Below are 20651 nucleotides of genomic sequence, written 5' to 3'. Positions count from 1 at the left end.
TAAACAGGTCAGGAATGAGAGGAAGAGGGTATGGGTCTCGGATGGTTATCCGATTTAATTCGCGAAAATCTAGGCAAGGTCGCAGGCCCCCATCTTTCTTTTTAACGAAGAAAAACCCTGCAGCCACGGGTGAAGAAGAGGGTCTGATGTGTCCTTTAGCCAAGCTCTCGGAGATATAATCCTTCATGGCTTGTCTCTCTGGACCCGAAAGATTATATAACCTGGTCTTGGGTAATTTTGCGCCGGGAATAAGGTTAACCGGGCAATCATAAGGACGGTGAGGTGGTAACTTCTGACAACCCTTTTCAGAAAAAACGTCCTCAAAGTCCGAAATAAATGTAGGTAGGGTAGTTATGAAGGCGACTAAGCAATTGCAATTTAAGCAATTTTCTCTGCAATGCTCACTCCACTCCGATATCTCCCTGGCCTGCCAATCCACCACTGGATTGTGCACTACCAACCAGGGAAAGCCCAGCACTACCGGAGTGGGAAGCCCCTCCAGAACATAACATGAAAGCATCTCGTTATGGTGGACCCCTACCCGAAGGTGTAAATTATGAACAATGTGGGTGAGGTTTCTCTGAGACAGAGGAGCAGAATCAATAGCGAATATGGGAATAGGTCTCTGTAGCGTACAGAGAGACAAACCCATAGTGCGGGCAAAATGGGCATCTATCAAATTTACCCCTGCTCCACTGTCTAGAAAGAAAGAAATAGTCTCCGTCTTAACACCAAAAACAATAACCGCTGGCAACACAAATTGCGATGTACGTATGGAGGAAACGTATACCCCCCAGCTGACATCCTCCACACAGCCTGGGGTTAGTAGTTTTCCGACGGTCTTTTGTTTCTGAGGAAAGAAGAACAGATATTAATGAAATGACCCCTCTCCCCACAAAAAAAAAAAAACACGCCTACGGCAAGCCTCAGGAGGACGAACCTGACGAGTAGTTCCTTCTAGCTGCTTAGGCTCGTCTAAGTCCGTACAGACTAACTGCTCCTTGGGCGGGGTTACCAATTGCTCCAATTTTTTCAACCTGTCCCTAAGGCGTCTATCTATTCGGATAGAAAGGGACATAACCGCATCAAGGGAAAAGGGGGTCTCATATAATGCAAGCGCATCCTTAACCCTTTCGGATAACCCAGAGCAGAACTGACTCCTGAGAGCCGGGTCGTTCCATTGGGTATCCGTAGCCCACCTACGGAAGTCAGAGCAATACTCCTCTACAGGCCGCTCTCCTTGTAGGAGTCTCCATAATCTTGATTCAGCCAGTGCGACTCGGTCAGGGTCGTCATATATGAGACCCAAGGCCCCGAAAAACTCATCCACTGACCGAAGAGCCTGGGAATCAGTGGGTAAAGAGAACGCCCAGGACTGCGGGTCCCCCTGCAGCAGGGAAATAACAACCCCCACACGCTGTTCTTCATTACCAGAGGAGTAAGGGCGCAGTTTAAAATATAAGTTACAGGCCTCACGGAATGTCAAAAACTTGTCCCTTCCCCCAGAAAATCTGTCAGGGAGAGGGACCTTGGGTTCCGCAACAACCTGGTTACCAGTAGCAACCGCTGGGCTTGCAGTCAGTTGTAATTGCTGCTGTTGCTGGAGGACCGACGCCTTCAATCCTGCCACCTCCAAAGACAGGCCATGAAATTGTTTGGACAGAGCAGCAATTTGATCCATACTGGATTCTAAGTAGGTAAAAAAAAAAATTATTTATTTATTATTATTTTTTTTTTTTACCTACACAAAATAAGGGCCAGATATAATGTAATGACCGGCGTCACGCACAGGGAGGGAAAAGGGAAAGCCCTGCCCAAGGGAGAGGGAAAGGTGGTGACCCCTGACTCACCTTGCGGCTGGCACCTGACTGCCCTGACGTCCCTAGACGGGTTCCTCACCCGTGCGGCGATCACGTGCCTAAACACTGGCTTTCCCTTAAATGAGCCCTAGATAGTGAACGGGCCGGTGGGATCGCTAGTCCGCACCACTGACACTAAGAGGGAAACACCAGGGAGAGGACAGACAATACAGACAAACACATACACCCAGGTGGGCGACCACAGCAGACCACAAAGGTCCAACAGGGATCCGGAGGGTAGCGTTCTGGACCAACAACCAGAGAACGCAGCAACACAGCTCCAGAGGGTCAGAATAGAAGTCCAGGCAGGAAGCTCTATATCTGGCAACCAGAGAAGTGTGAGAGGGGAATATAAGGAAGTTGGGAGTGCTGGACAATGAACAGCTGAGGAGAAGGAGCTACGGATCCCTGAGTGAGCCAAAAAGGGTTGCAAAGCAAACCCAGAAAGCTACCATAAGGAAACAGCCCTATCTTACATAGAGCGCGCAGCCAACCGCTGCAAATTCCTGACCCCGGGTATAACGGAGTCAGGCGTGGTTCTTGACACACTCGTGACAATATCTTTCTGGGCTACTTTCGTAAATCTAGAGCTCAGTTCTAGGAAAGCGCCTCTTGTGGCCCTCCCAGACAGTAGGGAAGTTAACCTCAGGGGACTTGTTATTTGTGAAAAAGGAATCTAAGTGGGAGGTGATTTCTTGTTTCACCTGCGTCTTATCTAAAAGTGACTCGTTGAGTCTTCAATTCCATGACCTAGGGGGTTAAAGCATTCAATGTTATCCAGATCCAGCGGGGAGCATAATCGGATACGGTGAAAGACCCTATATATGACTTCTTCAAGGCCTTTAGTAGGGTGCTAGATATTAGAAGATAGTCCAGTCTTTGATAACTGTTATGGGGTGCGGAATAAAAGGTGTAGACCTTAGTGGCTGGGTGATGGGTTCTCCAAACATCCACCAGGTCTAGCTCCTGGAGCTTTCTCTGCAGTTTTCTCTTGGGGTGAGAAGGCTTCCACTAACTCACGGCTGTTGGAGGCGATTTTGTGCAGCCTCAAGTTAAATAGAGCGAGAATCTCTTGTGCCCTTTTTAGGAGACTGATTGCGGTCTCGTTCGTGGGTGTGGATTTCAAGCAGTCGTCCATGTAGAAATCTTTTTTCACAAAGGATCTGACATCTGACCCATACTTTGCTTCACCCTCTCGTGCTGAATGTCTGAGCCATAGATAGCGACTGCACAGGAGGGACTGTTTCCGAAGTTGTGCACTCTCATTCGGTACTCCACAATGTCTTCATTAGGGTCGTTGTTGCGGTACCAGAAGAACCTCAAGTAGTTCCTGTGTTCTTCCTTGACGAGGAAGCAGTGTAACATCTGTTGTATGTCGGCCATAAATGCTACGGAATCTCTGCGGAAGCGTAGAAGTACCTCCAGAAGTTTTTTGTTGATGTCTGGACCAAGACAGTAAGACATTGTCTAGTGATGGTGCTTGAGTCGAATACTACTCGTATCTGCCCTGGTTTTTTAGGATGATAAATGCCGAATATACCACTCCTCTGACTCTTGGATCGTGGGTGCCATTTCTGCATGGTTGTTCTGGTATATTCTTTCCATGAAGGTAAAGAAATGTTCTCTCCTCTCTGGTGTCCTCTGAAGTTTGTGTTTGAGGGAGATGAATCGACTGTAGACAAGTTATTTGTTGTTAGGTAAGCGTTGTCTCCGGGGTTTAAACGGTAAAGGTGCGACCCAGCTTTTTAAATTGTCTTTTACTATTCCTTGATCCATAATATCCAAGAACAGCCTGTCTTATATGGACATTGCGACCCTGTTGTCGTCTTTTGCCCTGTGGAAAACTGTGCACCCTGAATGATCTTGCTCACCATCGCAGGCATGGTCTTCACAGAAGGGATCCACGAAAGGACAAGGCACAGGAGCTCTGTGTGGCAATTCTTTTATCAGGAAACTGCTCTGACATGGCTGGTATATGGGAGGACGTCCATTTTCAAGTGTGCTGGTGAGCATACTGTTGACTGAGGTTGGCTTGTGTGCTCCTCCCACACAGACGTCTCCTATGATGACCCATTCTAGGTCAAGTCTCTGGGCGTATGGAGCGTTTTAGGGACCGTTAATCTGTCCTCTAGCCTTGTGAACTCGTAGTATGTCTCTTCCAAGGAGCAAGACTATTGGGGCTTCTGGGTCCAGCTCCGTATCAGGTGAGCTATACTCCTCAGGTGGGGGTGGTATGCCGCTACCTCTGGTGTAGGTATCTCAGACTGGTTGTCAGGAATGTGATTGCACTCCAGTATGGTTGGCAAGGACAAGCAGGTCTGACCATCTATGGGCTCTACCTTGTATCCAGTTGCCTTCCTCCCTGCCGTCTCAACGGTACCTGCACATGTCCTTAAAGAGTAGGGAGAACTGTGCCCTACGATGTTGAAGGTGTCGAAGAAGGTGGATTTAGCTAAAGACCTATTATTTTGATCATCCAAGATTGCATATATCTTGATCGCCTTATCTCGGTGACCGACCATTGTGGGGATCCGCTCTGGTAGGCAGTGGTAGCGAGTGCAGTATAGAGGCATCACAGACCGGTCTTGGTGTAAACCACAAGGCTTTGTTTATTCACACGGTGCATATTTGTGAAAAGACGGTGCAGTTCATAGGGAGGGTGGTCACACACAGCAAAATAATAGTTCAAACACAGCAAGTCCCTGCTGCAGGCTACTTGAGGCCTGTTTCAGTCACATAAAGCAAAGTCTATTTAAAGCCAGGAGTAATGTCACCTTTTCTCCTTGGTGAAGTAAGTCCATGGGTCCGGCTCCTAGCCACAGGACATGGATCCCTCCTGGATTCAGCTGCGGGTCCCTGCACACTCCTTTACAGGCCTCAGCACGCAGCCCAGCTCACCTCCACTCCTCACTCTCACAGCCAGAGAACACAGAAGCTCCACACTGTGCACCACACCCTTGTTGCTGGTCAGGTTTTAACCCTTCCCTGCAAAACCTGGCCTGGACCGTGGGGAGACAGGCACCCGCCCGCATATCTGCCTGCTCCCAATAAGAGCCGGCCCGGATCCATTGTTAACAGCGTAACCGCTGCAAAAATGCACTTTTCCGGCTCTTACTCCAGCGGGGCCAGGACCCCCGCTGGCACGTACCTCCCGTTTACCACCACCCCAGGTACTCTCCTACATATCCCCCCCCCCTTTATTCAACCCTGAAGGGTTGCACACCCTGTTCAATCCTGAGAGGTTGGACACACGTACAACAGTGTACCCAGGACAGGGCATCGGCATTCCCCTGTAAGCGGCCTGCCCTGTGTTCGACACTGAACTTAAAATTCTGGAGGGATAAGAACCATCTGGTGACCCAGGCACTCCCCTCCTTGGCCCGGCTCATCCACTGAAGAGGGGAATGGTCGGTCACCAGACGGAACCTTCTCCCTAACAGATAGTACCTAAGGGACTCGAGGGCCCACTTAATGGCCAGGCATTCTCTCTCTACCACGCTGTACCTGGTTTCCGCTGGGGTGAGTTTGCGACTCAGGAAGACAACAGGGTGTTCCTCCCCACTGATTTCCTGAGAGAGTACTGCCCCTAGGCCCACTCCAGAGGCGTCCGTCTGAACGACAAATTCCCGTGTGAAGTGTGGTGTCACCAAAACCGGGGACCCACACAGAGCCGACTTCAAACGGGAGAACGCCTCTTCCGCCTGCTCATCCCAGCGGACCATCACAGTCTTCCTCCCCTTTAAAAGTCTTGTCAATGGGGCCGCCACTGTGGCAAAGTTGGGGATAAAGCGCCTGTAATATCCTATCATCCCTAGGAACGAACGTACTTGCTTGGTGGTAAGAGGTCTGGGCCAGCTCTTGATCGCCTCAACCTTGTCTACCTGGGGTTTGACAACTCCCCGCCCAATCACGTATCCCAGGTACCGGACCTCCTCGAACCCGATCGAACATTTTTTTGGGTTGGCCGTCAGTCCTGCTTTTCTAAGTGAATCGACTACGGCCTGTACCTTGGGCAGGTGACTCTCCCAGTCCTGGCTAAACACGATGATGTCGTCCAGATATGCCGAAGCATATGGACGATGGGGCCGTAGGATGACGTCCATCAATCGCTGGAAGGTGGCTGGAGCGCCATGTAGGCCAAAGGGCAAAACTTGGTACTGAAATAACCCCTCGGGGGTGACAAAGGCAGTCTTCTCCTTTGCCGCCTCCGTGAGAGGCACCTGCCAATATCCTTTTGTGAGGTCGAGGACCGAGAAATAGCGAGCTTTCCCTAGCCGTTCTATGAGCTCGTCTACCCGGGGCATGGGGTAGGCATCGAATTTCGACACTTCGTTGAGCTTTCTAAAGTCATTGCAGAAGCGCAGAGTACCGTCAGGTTTTGGGATGAGGACTATGGGGCTGGCCCACTCGCTCCTTGACTCCTCAATCACCCCTAACCTCAACATCGACCTTACTTCTTCTGAAATGGCCTGTTGCCGGGCCTCCGGTACACGATACGGCTTTAACCGTACCCTGACGTGGGGCTCGGTGACGATGTCATGTTGGACTACCGAAGTTCGACCAGGAAGCTCAGAGAACACGTCCCTATTTCGACTCACCAACTCTTTGGCTTCCTGAGCTTGTTTGGTCGACAGACCACCCGCTATCTTTACCGCGGAGGTGCCCTCCGGGACCTCGGGTGGAGCTGGGATCTTCCCCGCAGACAAGACAGTGCTTGGGCCGTCCCCAATGAGACACTCCCTATCTCTCCACGATTTCAGTAAATTTACATGATATACCTGTTCTGGCTTCCGCCGGCCTGGCTGGGATATCTTGTAATTCACTGGCCCTACCTTCTCTTTCACCTCGTAGGGACCTTGCCACCGTGCCAAAAACTTACTGTCAATGGTGGGGACTAGCACCAGTACCCGGTCACCCGGGTTAAATGTCCGGACCTGGGCACTCCGGTTGTATACCCGGCTCTGTGCCAGTTGGGCGGCCTCCATGTGTTCCCGGACGATTGGTAGGACTGTCTCGATACGGTCCTGCATCTTTTCTATATGCTCTATAATACTCTTGTGTGGGGTGGGCTGTTGCTCCCACGCCTCTTTAGCGATGTCCAGCAACCCCCTTGGCCGTCGACCGTACAATAGCTCGAAGGGCGAGAATCCCGTAGAGGCCTGGGGCACTTCTCGCACTGCGAACAATACGTACGGCAGCAACAAGTCCCAATCCTTTCCGTCTTTGGCTACGGTTCTTTTAAGCATAGTTTTTAGGGTTTTGTTAAAGCGCTCCACTAGTCCGTCGGTTTGAGGATGGTATACGGACGTGTGTAACCGTTTAACCCCTAAAAGCTTGCAGAGCTCCCTCGTCACCTTAGACATGAAGGGTGTCCCCTGGTCGGTCAGGATCTCTTCTGGAATCCCCACTCTTGCGAACATGCCCATGAGTTCTTTAGCTATGAGCTTAGCTGAAGTATGACGTAGTGGGATCGCTTCAGGATATCTGGTGGCATAGTCTAAGACCACCAAGATATGCTGGTGCCCTCTGGCCGACTTGTTTATGGGGCCTACCAGATCCATCCCTATTCTTTCGAATTGGACCTCAATGATGGGCATGGGTACTAGGGGACTGCGATAGTGGGGTTGGGGGCTCGTCATCTGACACACTGGACAGGATTGGCAAAACCTTTTGACCTCCTCATAAACCCCGGGCCAATAGAACCTTTGCAGAATCCGCTCTTGTTTTTTTTTTACGCCCAAATGTCCTCCCAGCACGTGGGAGTGGGCCAAGTCCAGTACCACACGGCGGTATGGCTGGGGTACCACCAGCTGCTCCACTACCTCGTGCTGCACTTTGTCCACACTATACAGCAGGTCCTGGTTAAAAGCCAAATGGGGAAACACCGAGTCGGCCCCTGGGTGCTGAGCCACCCCATTTACCACTGTCACCCCTTCCCTCGCCCGCAATAATGTCGGATCCTGGAGCTGGGCGGTCCCGAACGTGTCACGGGATACCTCCAGGTCCGGGATGGACGGGGTTTCCACGGATTCGCCTGCCAACACCTCTAGGGGAAACCTATCGGGATGACACTCTACAGGTGATGTGGTGACCCCTACGGCTGGTATCCCCGCATCGGGATCCTCGGGCACTGGGCCAGATTGTCGTCTGTCCCTAAGGGAAGGCATATCGCTCTTCCATAGAGTCCAGAATAAAGGAAAATCCCTTCCCAGTATTGCGGCATAAGGGATTTGGCGTCCCACTCCGACGATATGCTGCACCTCTTTGCCCAACACGGACATGGTAACCCTGGCAGTGGGGTACTCCCGGCGATCCCCATGGATACAGACAATGGACAGGGTTTGCTTCTCTGGGAGTGTCTCAGACACTAAGGACTCATGCACTAGGGTTACCAGGCTCCCAGAGTCCAGCAAAGCATTAATCGGAAGCCCATCGATCAAGACTTGGCACAGAGGTGGCATATCGGCATCCGGCCAGGCATCTGCGGTACATACAGGCCGGGCAAAGAAAGAGGACCGGCGAGCGAACCCGCAGTCCATGGGTTCAGGTGTTTGAGGACAGTTCGCTGCCCTATGTCCCAGGCCGTGGCAGTGCCAACATTGAATCCCCGTGGTCCCTCCCCGGTCTCTCTTCCCTGGAGTAGGACTAGCCTTCCCCCCCTTTGTGGTTGGGTCCCTTTTTCCGGATCCCTAGCCTGAGAGGGAGCCTGACGGGATTCCCGTACCTGCGTTGAGTCCCGCACCAAGTCCTGGGTCCCCACATACCTCTCGACTAGGCTTACTAACTGATCCAGGTTGCCGGGGTCTCCCTGACCAACCCAGCGCTGTATGGCCCTTGGCAGGGTCCGCACCAAACGATCGACCACCACCCGATCCACCATCTGCGAGGGGCTCAATGTCTCAGGCTGCAGCCATTTTTTTACTAGGTGTAACAGGTCATAGGCCTGGGACCGAGCAGGCCGGGACTCAGAGAAGGCCCACTGGTAGACTCGATGTGCACGCACATAGGTATTAACCCCAAGACGAGCCAACACCTCCCCCTTCAGCCTCTTATAGCTCTTGGCTTCCTCCTGACTGAGGTCGAAGTAGGCCTTTTGTGCGTCTCCCACTAAAAATGGTGCTACTACTTCGGCCCACTGTTCTGCAGGTAACCTTTCCTGTTCCGCAGTGCGTTCGAAGACCATCAGGAACGCCTCGATATCATCCTCGGGGCCCATCTTTCTTAACGCTGAGCGCACCTTATCCCGGGCAGCAGGTAGGACTGCGGTTCCCCCTGGGACGGCTTGTTGTTGTAACACACGCATGGACTCCTGCATAGTCGCCAGTTGCTGGGCCAGTAGACTATTCAACTGCCCCTGGTCTCTCAGGGCTTCCTCATGTCTCCGAGTAGCCTCCTCATTACTTTGCACCAAGTGTCTAATGGCTTCCTCCATCTTATCTGGAGCCACAAAACTTGCCGGCTTAATATATGACATACAGTTCAAACAACACAATTTTTCGGCCTCACTGCTGTTTGCCCGCATCCTCCACCAATTGTGGGGATCCGCTCTGGTAGGCAGGGGTAGCGAGTGCAGTATAGAGGCATCACAGACCGGTCTTGGTGTAAACCACAAGGCTTTGTTTATTCACACGGTGCATATTTGTGAAAAGACGGTGCAGTTCATAGGGAGGGTGGTCACACACAGCAAAATAATAGTTCAAACAGAGCAAGTCCCTGCTGCAGGCTACTTGAGGCCTGTTTCAGTCACATAAAGCAAAGTCTATTTAAAGCCAGGAGTAATGTCACCTTTTCTCCTTGGTGAAGTAAGTCCATGGGTCCGGCTCCTAGCCACAGGACATGGATCCCTCCTGGATTCAGCTGCGGGTCCCTGCACACTCCTTTACAGGCCTCAGCACACAGCCCAGCTCACCTCCACTCCTCACTCTCACAGCCAGAGAACACAGAAGCTCCACACTGTGCACCACACCCTTGTTGCTGGTCAGGTTTTAACCCTTCCCTGCAAAACCTGGCCTGGACCGTGGGGAGACAGGCACCTGCCCGCATATCTGCCTGCTCCCAATAAGAGCCGGCCCGGATCCATTGTTAACAGCGTAACCGCTGCAAAAATGCACTTTTCCGGCTCTTACTCCAGCGGGGCCAGGACCCCCGCTGGCACGTACCTCCCGTTTACCACCACCCCAGGTACTCTCCTACACCGGGTAAACTCTGACAAGGCAGATTTTCAGCAGGACTTCCCTCCTGTGAGTCCTTTACAGATCTCCGTACACTGAGAAGTGACTACTTGGGTATCTGTCAGTGTCTATCGGCTTTTTGTCATGTTCCTCTGCTTAGTATGATACCTGAGAGAGTGGTTCAGGGTGTAAAGCTGTGTTGTGTTCTGTGCTACCGCAATCTGTGCATGACACATTGACCTTACGGTTCCTGGCGAAGTGTGCTGTTGTAGTGCAGCACCTGAAGCAGATGTTGTTTTCTTTGAGGAACTCTTTGCGATCCTCTAAAGACTTCTCCCTGAAGGCTCTGCATTTTAGTAGAGAATGTGGTTTCTTGTGCAGGGGGCATTCTTTGGTAAGATCTTTGTGTTTGTTTTCTTCTTGAGAAGACTTAAACGTCCTGTAAGGAGAATCTGTGGAGGCAACGTTAGTTTTGTGGACTGCCACTGGTGTTTTATGAGGTTTGACACTAGGGGCAGTGGGACATGAAAATGTAAAGTCAAAACTGGGATCATTTCTGATCCTTGCCTGTTGAGTAACAAAGTCTACAAACACCACGAAGGGGGAAATGGTACATTATGAACCTGTTTATAATGAGAACCATGCATGATCCACTTCTCCTGTTATAAGGGAGTTTTTGGATAATCGGATTGACACCTCTGGGGGTATCCAGGAATGCTAGCCCTGGCAGATCTCCTTCTGCTTAAGCAACCAGTACCTCTATTAACAAGTCGCTGAGTTCCCTGAGCTTCTGGTGACCCCTACCCACTGTTCTGGGAAAATTATCAATTCTCTTAAATAAAGCATTTTCTATAGCTTCTATTGACCCATAACACTCATCAAGTTTTCCCACACCATCTTTAGGCCTTTGCCCAGATAGTTTATGTTAATGTTTATGTCTCTGATTCTTTTGGCGTGTTCAGCAGACTCGCTTCCAAGCCATTTTACCAAGAGATCTAACTCTTCACTATAGGAAAGATCTAAGTCTCTTATGGCATTTTGGAAGGAGGCTCGCCATGCGCTGTAGTTCTCAGGGCGATCGGTGAACTTTATAAGTCCTTTGGTAACGAGCTCCCATTTAGCAAAGAAGTCCATGGCGGCCTGGTTGGCGCCAATACAACCCGGTGTGTCATTGTTATGATGCATGTGTGGTGCATCACCATACCTTTTAGGGGTTTCTGGCTTAGGGCAGTCTGTATAATACCGCTCTGACGCGAAGGATGTCCCTTTAAGTTGAAGCTTTTGTTCTGTAGGGCGGTCAGCATTGTTTTTTCGCATACGGTCCTGCTTGAGGTACTGCTCTTCAAGGTAGGATCTTTGGCACTGTATAAGCTGGCTGATATACTGTATCACAGTTGTCATCTGTCTTGGGATGCTGATGGACATATTCGGAGATGCGCTGTTCAGGATCTTGTTGATCTAGATCAGGTCCAAGTACTTGACTGTGTTTCTCGGATTCAGGGAACTCCAAAGCTTCTAGGCACTATGCTTTGGTTACTGCGGCGGCCGCTTCTTTCTCTGCGGCGAGTTTTTCCAGTGACACTTGCAGGAGTACTCTCTCCTTTTCTAGTAAGATGCATGCAGGCGTGCTATCTCTTCTTCCAGTGACTCTTGCAGGTGTGCTCTTTCTGTTTCTTGATCTGCTTGCCTTAGCTTTAGTTGCATGTCTTGTGTGGCAAAGGAAGACCTTACTTTTGCTACTTCAGCTTCTGCACGTGCGAGAGCAGCCTTTTCTAAAATTGAGGATTTGCTAGAGCAGCTTGCTCGTGACCTGGTCCTGTATGATGATGCCCGGCTAGTGGACATTGTGTGCCTGTTTGCTGGCTGCATAATGTCTCTGTGCGGACTCAGTCTATGTACAGTCGTGGCCAAAAGTTTTGAGAATTAAAAAAATATTGGAAATTGGAAAAGTTGCTGCTTAAGTTTTTATAATAGCAATTTGCATATACTCCAGAATGTTATGAAGAGTGATCAGATGAATTGCATAGTCCTTCTTTGCCATGAAAATTAATCTAATCCCAAAAAAACCTTTTCACTGCATTTCATTGCTGTCATTAAAGGACCTGCTGAGATCATTTCAGTAATCGTCTTATTAACTCAGGTGAGAATGTTGACGAGCACAAGGCTGGAGATCATTATGTCAGGCTGATTGGGTTAAAATCGCAGACTTGACATGTTAAAAGGAGGGTGATGCTTGAAATCATTGTTCTTCCATTGTTAACCATGGTGACCTGCAAAGAAACGCGTGCAGCCATCATTGCGTTGCATAAAAATGGCTTCACAGGCAAGGATATTGTGGCTACTAAGATTGCACCTCAATCAACAATTTATACGATCATCAAGAACTTCAAGGAAAGAGGTTCCATTCTTGTTAAGAAGGCTTCAGGGCGTCCAAGAAAGTCCAGCAAGCGGCAGGATCGTCTCCTAAAGAGGATTCAGCTGCGGGATCAGAGTGCCACCAGTGCAGAGCTTGCTCAGGAATGGCAGCAGGCAGGTGTGAGCGCATCTGCACGCACAGTGAGGCGAAGACTTTTGGAAGATGGCCTGGTGTCAAGAAGGGCAGCAAAGAAGCCACTTCTCTCCAAAAAAAACATCAGGGACAGATTGATCTTCTGCAGAAAGTATGGTGAATGGACTGCTGAGGACTGGGGCAAAGTCATATTCTCCGATGAAGCCTCTTTCCGATTGTTTGGAGCATCTGGAAAAAGGCTTGTCCGGAGAAGAAAAGGTGAGCGCTACCATCAGTCCTGTGTCATGCCAACAGAAAAGCATCCTGAGACCATTCATGTGTGGGGTTGCTTCTCATCCAAGGGAGTGGGCTCACTCACAATTTTGCCCAAAAACACAGCCAGAATGGTACCAAAACACCCTCCAACAGCAACTTCTTCCAGCAATCCAACAACAGTTTGGTGAAGAACAATGCATTTTCCAGCACGATGGAGCACCGTGCCATAAGGCAAAAGTGATAACTAAATGGCTCGGGGACCAAAACGTTGACATTTTGGGTCCATGGCCTGGAAACTCCCCAGATCTTAATCCCATTGAGAACTTGTGGTCAATCTTCAAGAGGCGGGTGGACAAACAAAAACCCACTAATTCTGACAAACTCCAAGAAGTGATTATGAAAGAATGGGTTGCTATCAGTCAGGAATTGGCCCAGAAGTTGATAGAGAGCATGCCCAGTCGAATTGCAGAGGTCCTGAAAAAGAAGGGCCAACACTGCAAATACTGACTCTTTGCATAAATGTTATGTAATTGTCGATAAAAGCCTTTGAAACGTATGAAGTGCGTGTAATTATTTCACTACATCATAGAAACAACTGAAACAAAGATCTAAAAGCAGTTTAGCAGAAAACGTTGTGAAAACTAATATTTGTGTCATTCTCAAAACTTTTGGCCACGACTGTAGAAACGGACTTCAGCGTGGTCTGGATCGTGCTGCACTTGCTGGGGGCTGCACTCTCACTTCTTGTGACTGTATGGCAACCGCTGCAATCTTGTACGCAGGGCCGCGTGTGTGATGGCGGCTCCGTATAGTCAGATCCACTATCGCTGGTGACTAGCATCTGTTTTACTGTTCTGTCTTCATACACGTTCACACAGTGTGCAGTCGGACATTCAGTATAAACCATTCCTGTCTTCCAAATAAGAGGACTGTTCTCTGTAGTCTAACTTGTTTGTTGGCAAAACAGGAGTATTGATGTGGTAAAACTATAAGAATACAAATAGCTTGTATAAGTATAAAGCATACAAGATAGCATGTACAGCAGGAAGCATAGAACAGCATGTACTACAACATTTAATTAACTCTGAGCAGATGTCCCAAAATGGCTGCCTGTACATAGGATTGCATAGCTAACATCTAACAGCTACATGTTCCTAGAGTAATACTACAGCTAAGTTAACATCACTGCATAACATAATATCCCTGAGACAAGGTAGATCTCACAAACCAGATATACTTGCACAAAGATGGTGGGGTGTAAGAAGGAGAACTGCAAGGAACAGCTATGCTGATGTCCTGTAGTCTGTATGTAGACTGAAGAGTGGGGCTTCTCCTTCCCAGAATGCCTTGCACTCCCCACGATACGATAAACTTTATTAACCTGAAAACAAAGCATAGTACATTTTTACCACCGCTAGATGGTGCTGTTACCTAAGAGGAAACAGAAATTGCAGCAGAAGGAATTAGAAATTAAATAGACGTGAACGGAAATGAATCTCTCTCTGCTGGAGGCAGAACAGTCACGCACTCTGACATTTTCTAAATTATAGACTGAGATATTTGCACTCACTGCTTACTATCAGCACAAGAGATACCAGATTAGGGGTGGGGATAAGAAGGTGAGAGATAAGAGATGAGAGAAGGGATAGTACATTCCTAAAGCAATAGAAACTAACTATGAATTATCTGGAACACTTTGTACTATAATATAATATTGCGTACCCAGCCTGCTGACACACTCCGATTTCAATAGTTCTATACCGGTCCAGTTACTCTCCCTCCCACACTAGCAACAAGGTATATTGAAGGGAGAGCACTAAACAGGGTGGGGTCGAGGAGAACACTGACATGTGTACTATCCTTAATAAACTAGTAAACTAGCCAACCTAAAAGTATAAACAGAAAATCAAAAAGACCTGTTAAACATCAAAAAATGCATCCTATTAGGGAGAGATATGTCGCTTGGCTCCACCAAACAACCAGACGCTATGCAGCAGTGTTGTGGATCGCAAGTAACTATAAACCCACCACAGCAAGGCCTCTAGGGCCTAAGTGCAAATGAGTTCACATCTCCCCCAACTGAGAAGGTAAGGAAAACCTCAGGGAAATTATCCTCTGGCGAGACAGTCCTCAATTGTCCTCAGGTGTTGTTCACAGCAGTTACTTTCTTTCTGGGCGAGCGTGCTCTAGGCGCCTTACTCCATTATTCTACTCGAGGCAGAGGGGGTAATGGCTCCGGGTCTTGTACAGGGAGCCACGACGGAACTTCTACAGGTGGTATGTCCAATTGGTTCCAGACTCTCTCCAAGTCAGAGCACCACTATCCTTCTGCTATTCTTGTGAATTTCTAGTCCGAACAGGTATAGCCACGAGTATTGGATGTTATTTTCTCTAAAGGCATCCAGTAACGGCTTCACTTGCCAACGTTTGGAAAGTGTGGTTGGAGCAATGTCTTGATAAAACTCTAGCTCCGCTTCTTGATATTTGATACTGGATCTATCTCTAGCAGCCATTAGAATGCTGGCAGTGTCCACATACGAAAGTAGGCCACATATGACATCCCTTGGTGTTTTATTAGGCCTTGGTTTTGGGCAAAGAGCCCTGTGAATTCACTCAATAGTGATAGACGCTGCTCTGTCTGTTCCCAACAGCTACGAAAACAGTTCCCTAGCTATGGTTAGTAGCAGGGGCGTAGCTAAAAGCTCATGGGCCCTAGTGCAAGAGTTCAGCTTGGGCCCCCCTTCCCTCAGTGCTTGTTGGAAAGGGGCAGGGGAGCACGTAGCCTTCCTGCTGCCTGAGGAAAACATTGAAAGGGCACCCCCTCATGCCAAATTCTTGACCTAACCCCTTCCCTCCAGCCAGAGGTCTAAATTGACCAGCATGCACTTTCTATAATGCCAGTGTCCTACGTGGCACAAGGGTCTTTGGGCCCCTCAGGCTCCTGGGCCCGGTAGCGACTGCTACCTCTGCACCCCCTATAGCTACGCCCCTGGTTAGTAGTGCTTCTGCTGGCAATCCTTTTATGTGGATGTTTTTCCGCCTACTGCGGTTCTCTTGATCCTCTATGAGGGTTAATGCTTTGTTGATACTTTGTTGATACTACCTCCACTGCGGGCGCCATCTTTGCAGCTTTATATGGAGAGCCGGAGCTAGACTTTTTCCAATATTTCTGCAGTTCCATCTGTGCTTTCTAGGTCTTCTGCTTTCCAGGAGTGTCCCCACTTCTTTCTCTCCTGGTTCTGACCATTTTTGGCAAGTTTTTCGCTAGAAGTGGCGGTATTCCAGTGTGAGTGCGACGGAGCTGCAGGCTCAAGCGTCCATCACAGACAGCGTTCAGGCTCTGCCCCGTTCCTAACTTCATATTAATGCTGTAAGGAGACCTGTCTCCATACAGTATTAAAATGTAAGGGCTTCGCGGAGGCAAAATTAGTTAAGTCCGAAGTCTTGCATAACTTCAATGAAGAACTTTGGGCTTCGATTCTAAGAAAAATACAAAAATTTAAATCCAAAGTCGACTTCGGGACTGAGGTACCAGCCGATTCCAAAACCGACTTTGGATTCCTGTTTTAAAATGTTTGTGAAGTTGTAGAATCAAAGGCCAGAGTTATTCACTGAAGTCTCACGCATCTTTGGACTTAATGAATTTTGCTTCCGTGAAGCCCATACATTTTAATGCTGTACAGAGAAAGGTCTTCATACAACATTAAAATGAATTTGGGGAACTAATCGACTTTGGATCTTGAATCCGAGGCTCAATTCGCTCACCCCTAGTCTCAATGTATAGCCCTTATCTCTAAACTCCTCACAGATTGCAAACTCTCATTTATGTCATATTTTTATCAGTTTGACATATTGTTCATAATGCAGGAGCAATAAGGCCTTATAACTGTCTGAAAACGACCTTAGTTAATGCATTATATAAGGATTATAAATTTATATTTAATTAGGATTACATTTTGTATAAAGGGATGGAAAATGTAGATTGTAGTGTTCATGACAGTTGTTTGTTCTCTACAGGTCTTTTGTTACAATGGCAGGCCAGCAACATGGAGATACAGTGCCTGTATTAGATGTGGACAAGGTGAATTTCATACACACACCATGCTGCAAATGGACATTGGCTTCAATACTTCTTGGAGGCACGGCCATCAGTGTCACTACAGGACTATTAATAAGTAAGTGTGATCAGATTTTTCTTATCTTAAAGGAAATGTGTGACCAAAATTATTTTCTGCCAGTTAAAACCAGAAAGTAACACATCCTTTTCTTCTAATCTGTTTTTTATTTTCTGATTGCAGATTTTTTTTTTGCTCAATTTACTGAACGTGATTATGGGGGCGGGCATCTTGCCTGAGCTGTTCTTAACTGCATTTAGAAAGCATTAAGAAAATAGTTTTATGGCAGCCCCATGGTTCATAGACAATGGTCATGAGGGGACCTCACTAGTGATGATCGAGCATGCTCGGCCGAACACCTGTTTGGCTCGAGTATCTCGATGCTCGGCAAATGGCGGTACTCGGCCGAGTACCGCATGTGCTCGAGCGCCATGCTCGAGTCTCCTCTCCGCACGTTTCTTGGCTGCTACACAGCCAATAAACATGCAGGTAAGTACTGCCCTCACTGTCATGCCAGTAGCCATGTTGGCTACTGGCATTACAGTGATTGGCTGGCTGGAATTCGTCATCGGGTGCTATATAGCACCCGATGACGCATTTTCGGCTCATTCGTAGTCAGGGAGAGCTGAGCATAGGAAGGGACAGAGAGTGTAGGGAGTGTAATTGAATATTTTTTTTTGTATAAAAACGTTTCAGAGACCCAAAAGTCCTTGTAAGGACTATTGTGTATGACAGCAGCAATATATGTTTGTAGCGCAACCTGTGCTAAATTGCTCAGTCTTAGGCCTCATGCACGCGGCCGTCGTTTTGGTCTGCATCCGAGCAGCAGTTTTGGCGGCTCGGATGCGGACCCATTCACTTCAATGGGGCTGCCAAAGATGCGGACAGCACTCCGTGTGCTGTCCGCATCCGTTGCTCCGTTCCGTGGCCCCGCAAAAAAAATACAACATGTCCTATTCTTGTCCGCGCTTTGAATAGGCAGTTATATTAAAGGCTGTCTGTGCCGTTCCGCGAATTATGGAACGCACACGGACACCATCCATGTTTTGCGGATCCGCGATTTGTGGACCGCAAAACACACAACGGTCATGTGCATGTAGCCTTAGAGAGAGCTGTGCATAGGAAGGGACAGGCAGTGTAGGGAGTGTACTAGGAACATTTTTATACAAAAAACTTTTCAGAGATCCAAAAGTCCTTTTAAGGACTATTGTGTGTGACAGCAGCAATATATATTTTTAGCGCATCCCTAAAATATCAGTGACATCCAGTGTACCTTTTTCCGTAGACACTGCGAACAGTGACATTACCTGTGGTACCTGTCCTGTATAACGTTTCCTAATCACAAATACCTTTTGTAAAAAAATTTGCGCATACACTTCCAAATCCTACGCTACTGTACGTGTGACATACTTTCAAGCATATATTACATTTAAAATGAAGGCGAGCAGTAAGGGACTGGGAAGTGGCCATGATGCTGCACGCAGAGACCGTGGCCCTGGGCGCGGAGAAACTGTGCGTGCTCCCAGAGCACAAGAAAAACAATCATCCACGATACCTAGCTTCATGTCCCAGTTTGCAGGGTTGCGCACGACTCTTGAAGTCAGACTAGTGCGACCAGGTGGTCGGTTGGATTGCAGCAGATAATGCTTCCAGTCAGTTAAGCACCACCCTGTTTTCCACCAAGTCCAGTCTCAGTAGCCAGGAGTCTGGTCAACCCAATCCTCACTCTGATCCTCCTTCCTCCCACCATGTACAGTCTAGCCAAACAAGTGATCCCACACTCGGATATTCCGAGGACCTCTTTTCATCGCCATTACTTGATTTGGCCCTCTCGCCAAGCACGCTTGAAGAGGGACATGAGATCTTGTGCCCTGATTCCCAACCTCTCGAGCATCCACAAGAACATGACGGTGGGGAACGGCAATTAGTGTTTAATGAGGTAGTTGATGATGAGACACAGTTGCCAATGAGTCAACCGCAATTACTGTCTCAAGAGGTTGATGAAGAAGATGAGACACAGTTGTCAACCACTGAGGTTGTGGTTAGGTCAATAAATCAGGAGGCTGATCAGAGTGAGGAAGTGGAAGAGGAGGTGGTGGACGATAAGGTCACTGACCCAACCTGGTGGAAAGCCGAGAGAGGACAGCAGTACAGAGGGGGAGGGATCTGCAGCACATCAACAGTCTGGAAGAGGCAGTGGGGTTCCAAAAGGGAGAAGGCGGGCCACACCAAACAGGCCCGCAACTGTTCCACGGAGCACCCCCTTGTGGAAATCTCCCTTGCCAAGGGGTAGATGTTCCGCAGTATGGCGCTTTTTTGAGGAAAGTGCGGACGACAAAAGAATAGTAGTTTGCAACCTGTGCCATACAAAAATGAGCAGGGGCGTGAACACTGGCAACCTCACCACCACCAGCATGATCCACCACATGGCATCAAAGCACCGTAATAAGTTGGACGAACGCCTGGGTCCTTAATCTGTGTCTGCGGGTCACACCACTGCCTCCTCTCCCCCCATATGTTACGTGCTGGTCAATCCCTGTCGAAGGCGCAGGCCTGGATGCCTCCTGCCCTGCACCTGGACCTTTGCAAGCATCATCAGCGACCACATCCACTTCCGTGTCCCAGCACAGCGTCCAAATGTCCTTACCCCAGGTCTTTGAACGTAAGCGAAAATACCCAGCCACCCACCCACAGGCCATAGCACTAAATGCGCAGCTTTCCAAATTACTGGCCCTTGAAATGTTGCCATTTAGGCTTGTGGACAATGAGGCCTTCCGCAGCCTGATGTCAGCGGCCATCCCGCGTTACGCAGTCCCCAGCCACCACTATTTTTCAAGGTGTGCCGTGCCCGCCTTACACCAACATGTGTCTCGTAACATCACACGTGCCATGACCAACGCAGTTACTAGGAAGGTCCACTTAACCACGGACACATGGACAAGTGCATTCAGCCAGGGACACTATATTTCCCTGACGGCACACTGGGTGAATGTTGTGGAGGCCGGGAGTGAGTCGTACCCTGGGATGGCACAGGTGCTACCGACGCCAAGGATTGCGGGCCCTACGTTGATCAGGGTTTCCGCCAGCACCTAAGTTAGTGGCTCCAAACCCCACTTCTCCTCCTGCGCCTCCTCCTCCACTTCCACCTCCGATTTATCCGCGTGCAGCACCAGTCAGTCATCAGTCGGTAGTTAAAAGCAGTGTGTAGCACTGCAGTGGGGAAGCAGCAACAGGCCGTGCTGAAGCTGATATGCTTAGGGGACAAACAGCACACCGCCGCAGAGCTGTGGCAGGGGATAAGAGACCAGACTGAGCTGTGGCTCTTGCCACTCAACCTAGAACCAGGCATGGTTGTGTCTGATAATGGCCGTAACTTGGTGGCGGCTTTGGAGCTCGGCAAGCTCAGACACATACCATGCCTAGACCACGTGTTCAACCTTGTGGTTCTGCGGTTTCTCAAAACCTACCCCAATTTGCCTGAGCTACTGGTGAAGGTGCGCCGTATGTGTTCACATTTCCGCAAGTCATCGACAGCTTCAGTCGGCCTGTCAACGCTGCAGCAGCGCTTGAAATTGCCAGCTTACCGGCTGTTGAGCGATGTAAGCACGCGCTGGAAATCCACGTTCCACATGTTGGCCAGGCTTTGTGAGCAGCAGAGGGCAGTAGTGGAATACCAGCTGCAACATGGTCGTTGCTTTTCCAGTCAGCTTCCACTATTCACAACTGAGGAGTGGGCATGGAT

The 20651-nt window shown here is 49.1% G+C and overlaps 1 protein-coding gene across 1 annotated transcript in view; it reads left to right on the top strand.

The window, feature by feature from the left end:
* Positions 1-20651, top strand: part of TMPRSS9 (transmembrane serine protease 9) — a 331091-nt gene that overhangs the window by 127980 nt on the left and 182460 nt on the right. The window contains exon 3 of the mRNA XM_040417828.1: positions 16812-16969. Coding sequence (XP_040273762.1) covers positions 16825-16969 — 145 coding nt within the window. The 5' untranslated portion in view covers positions 16812-16824. The remainder of the gene's footprint in view (positions 1-16811; positions 16970-20651) is intronic.

This window comes from Bufo bufo, chromosome 2 (assembly GCF_905171765.1).
Source record: "Bufo bufo chromosome 2, aBufBuf1.1, whole genome shotgun sequence".
In the NCBI taxonomy this organism is placed as follows: Eukaryota; Metazoa; Chordata; class Amphibia; order Anura; family Bufonidae; genus Bufo; species Bufo bufo.
Note: the sequence above shows the minus strand (reverse complement) of the source record. Positions and strands in the feature narration are given on the sequence as shown.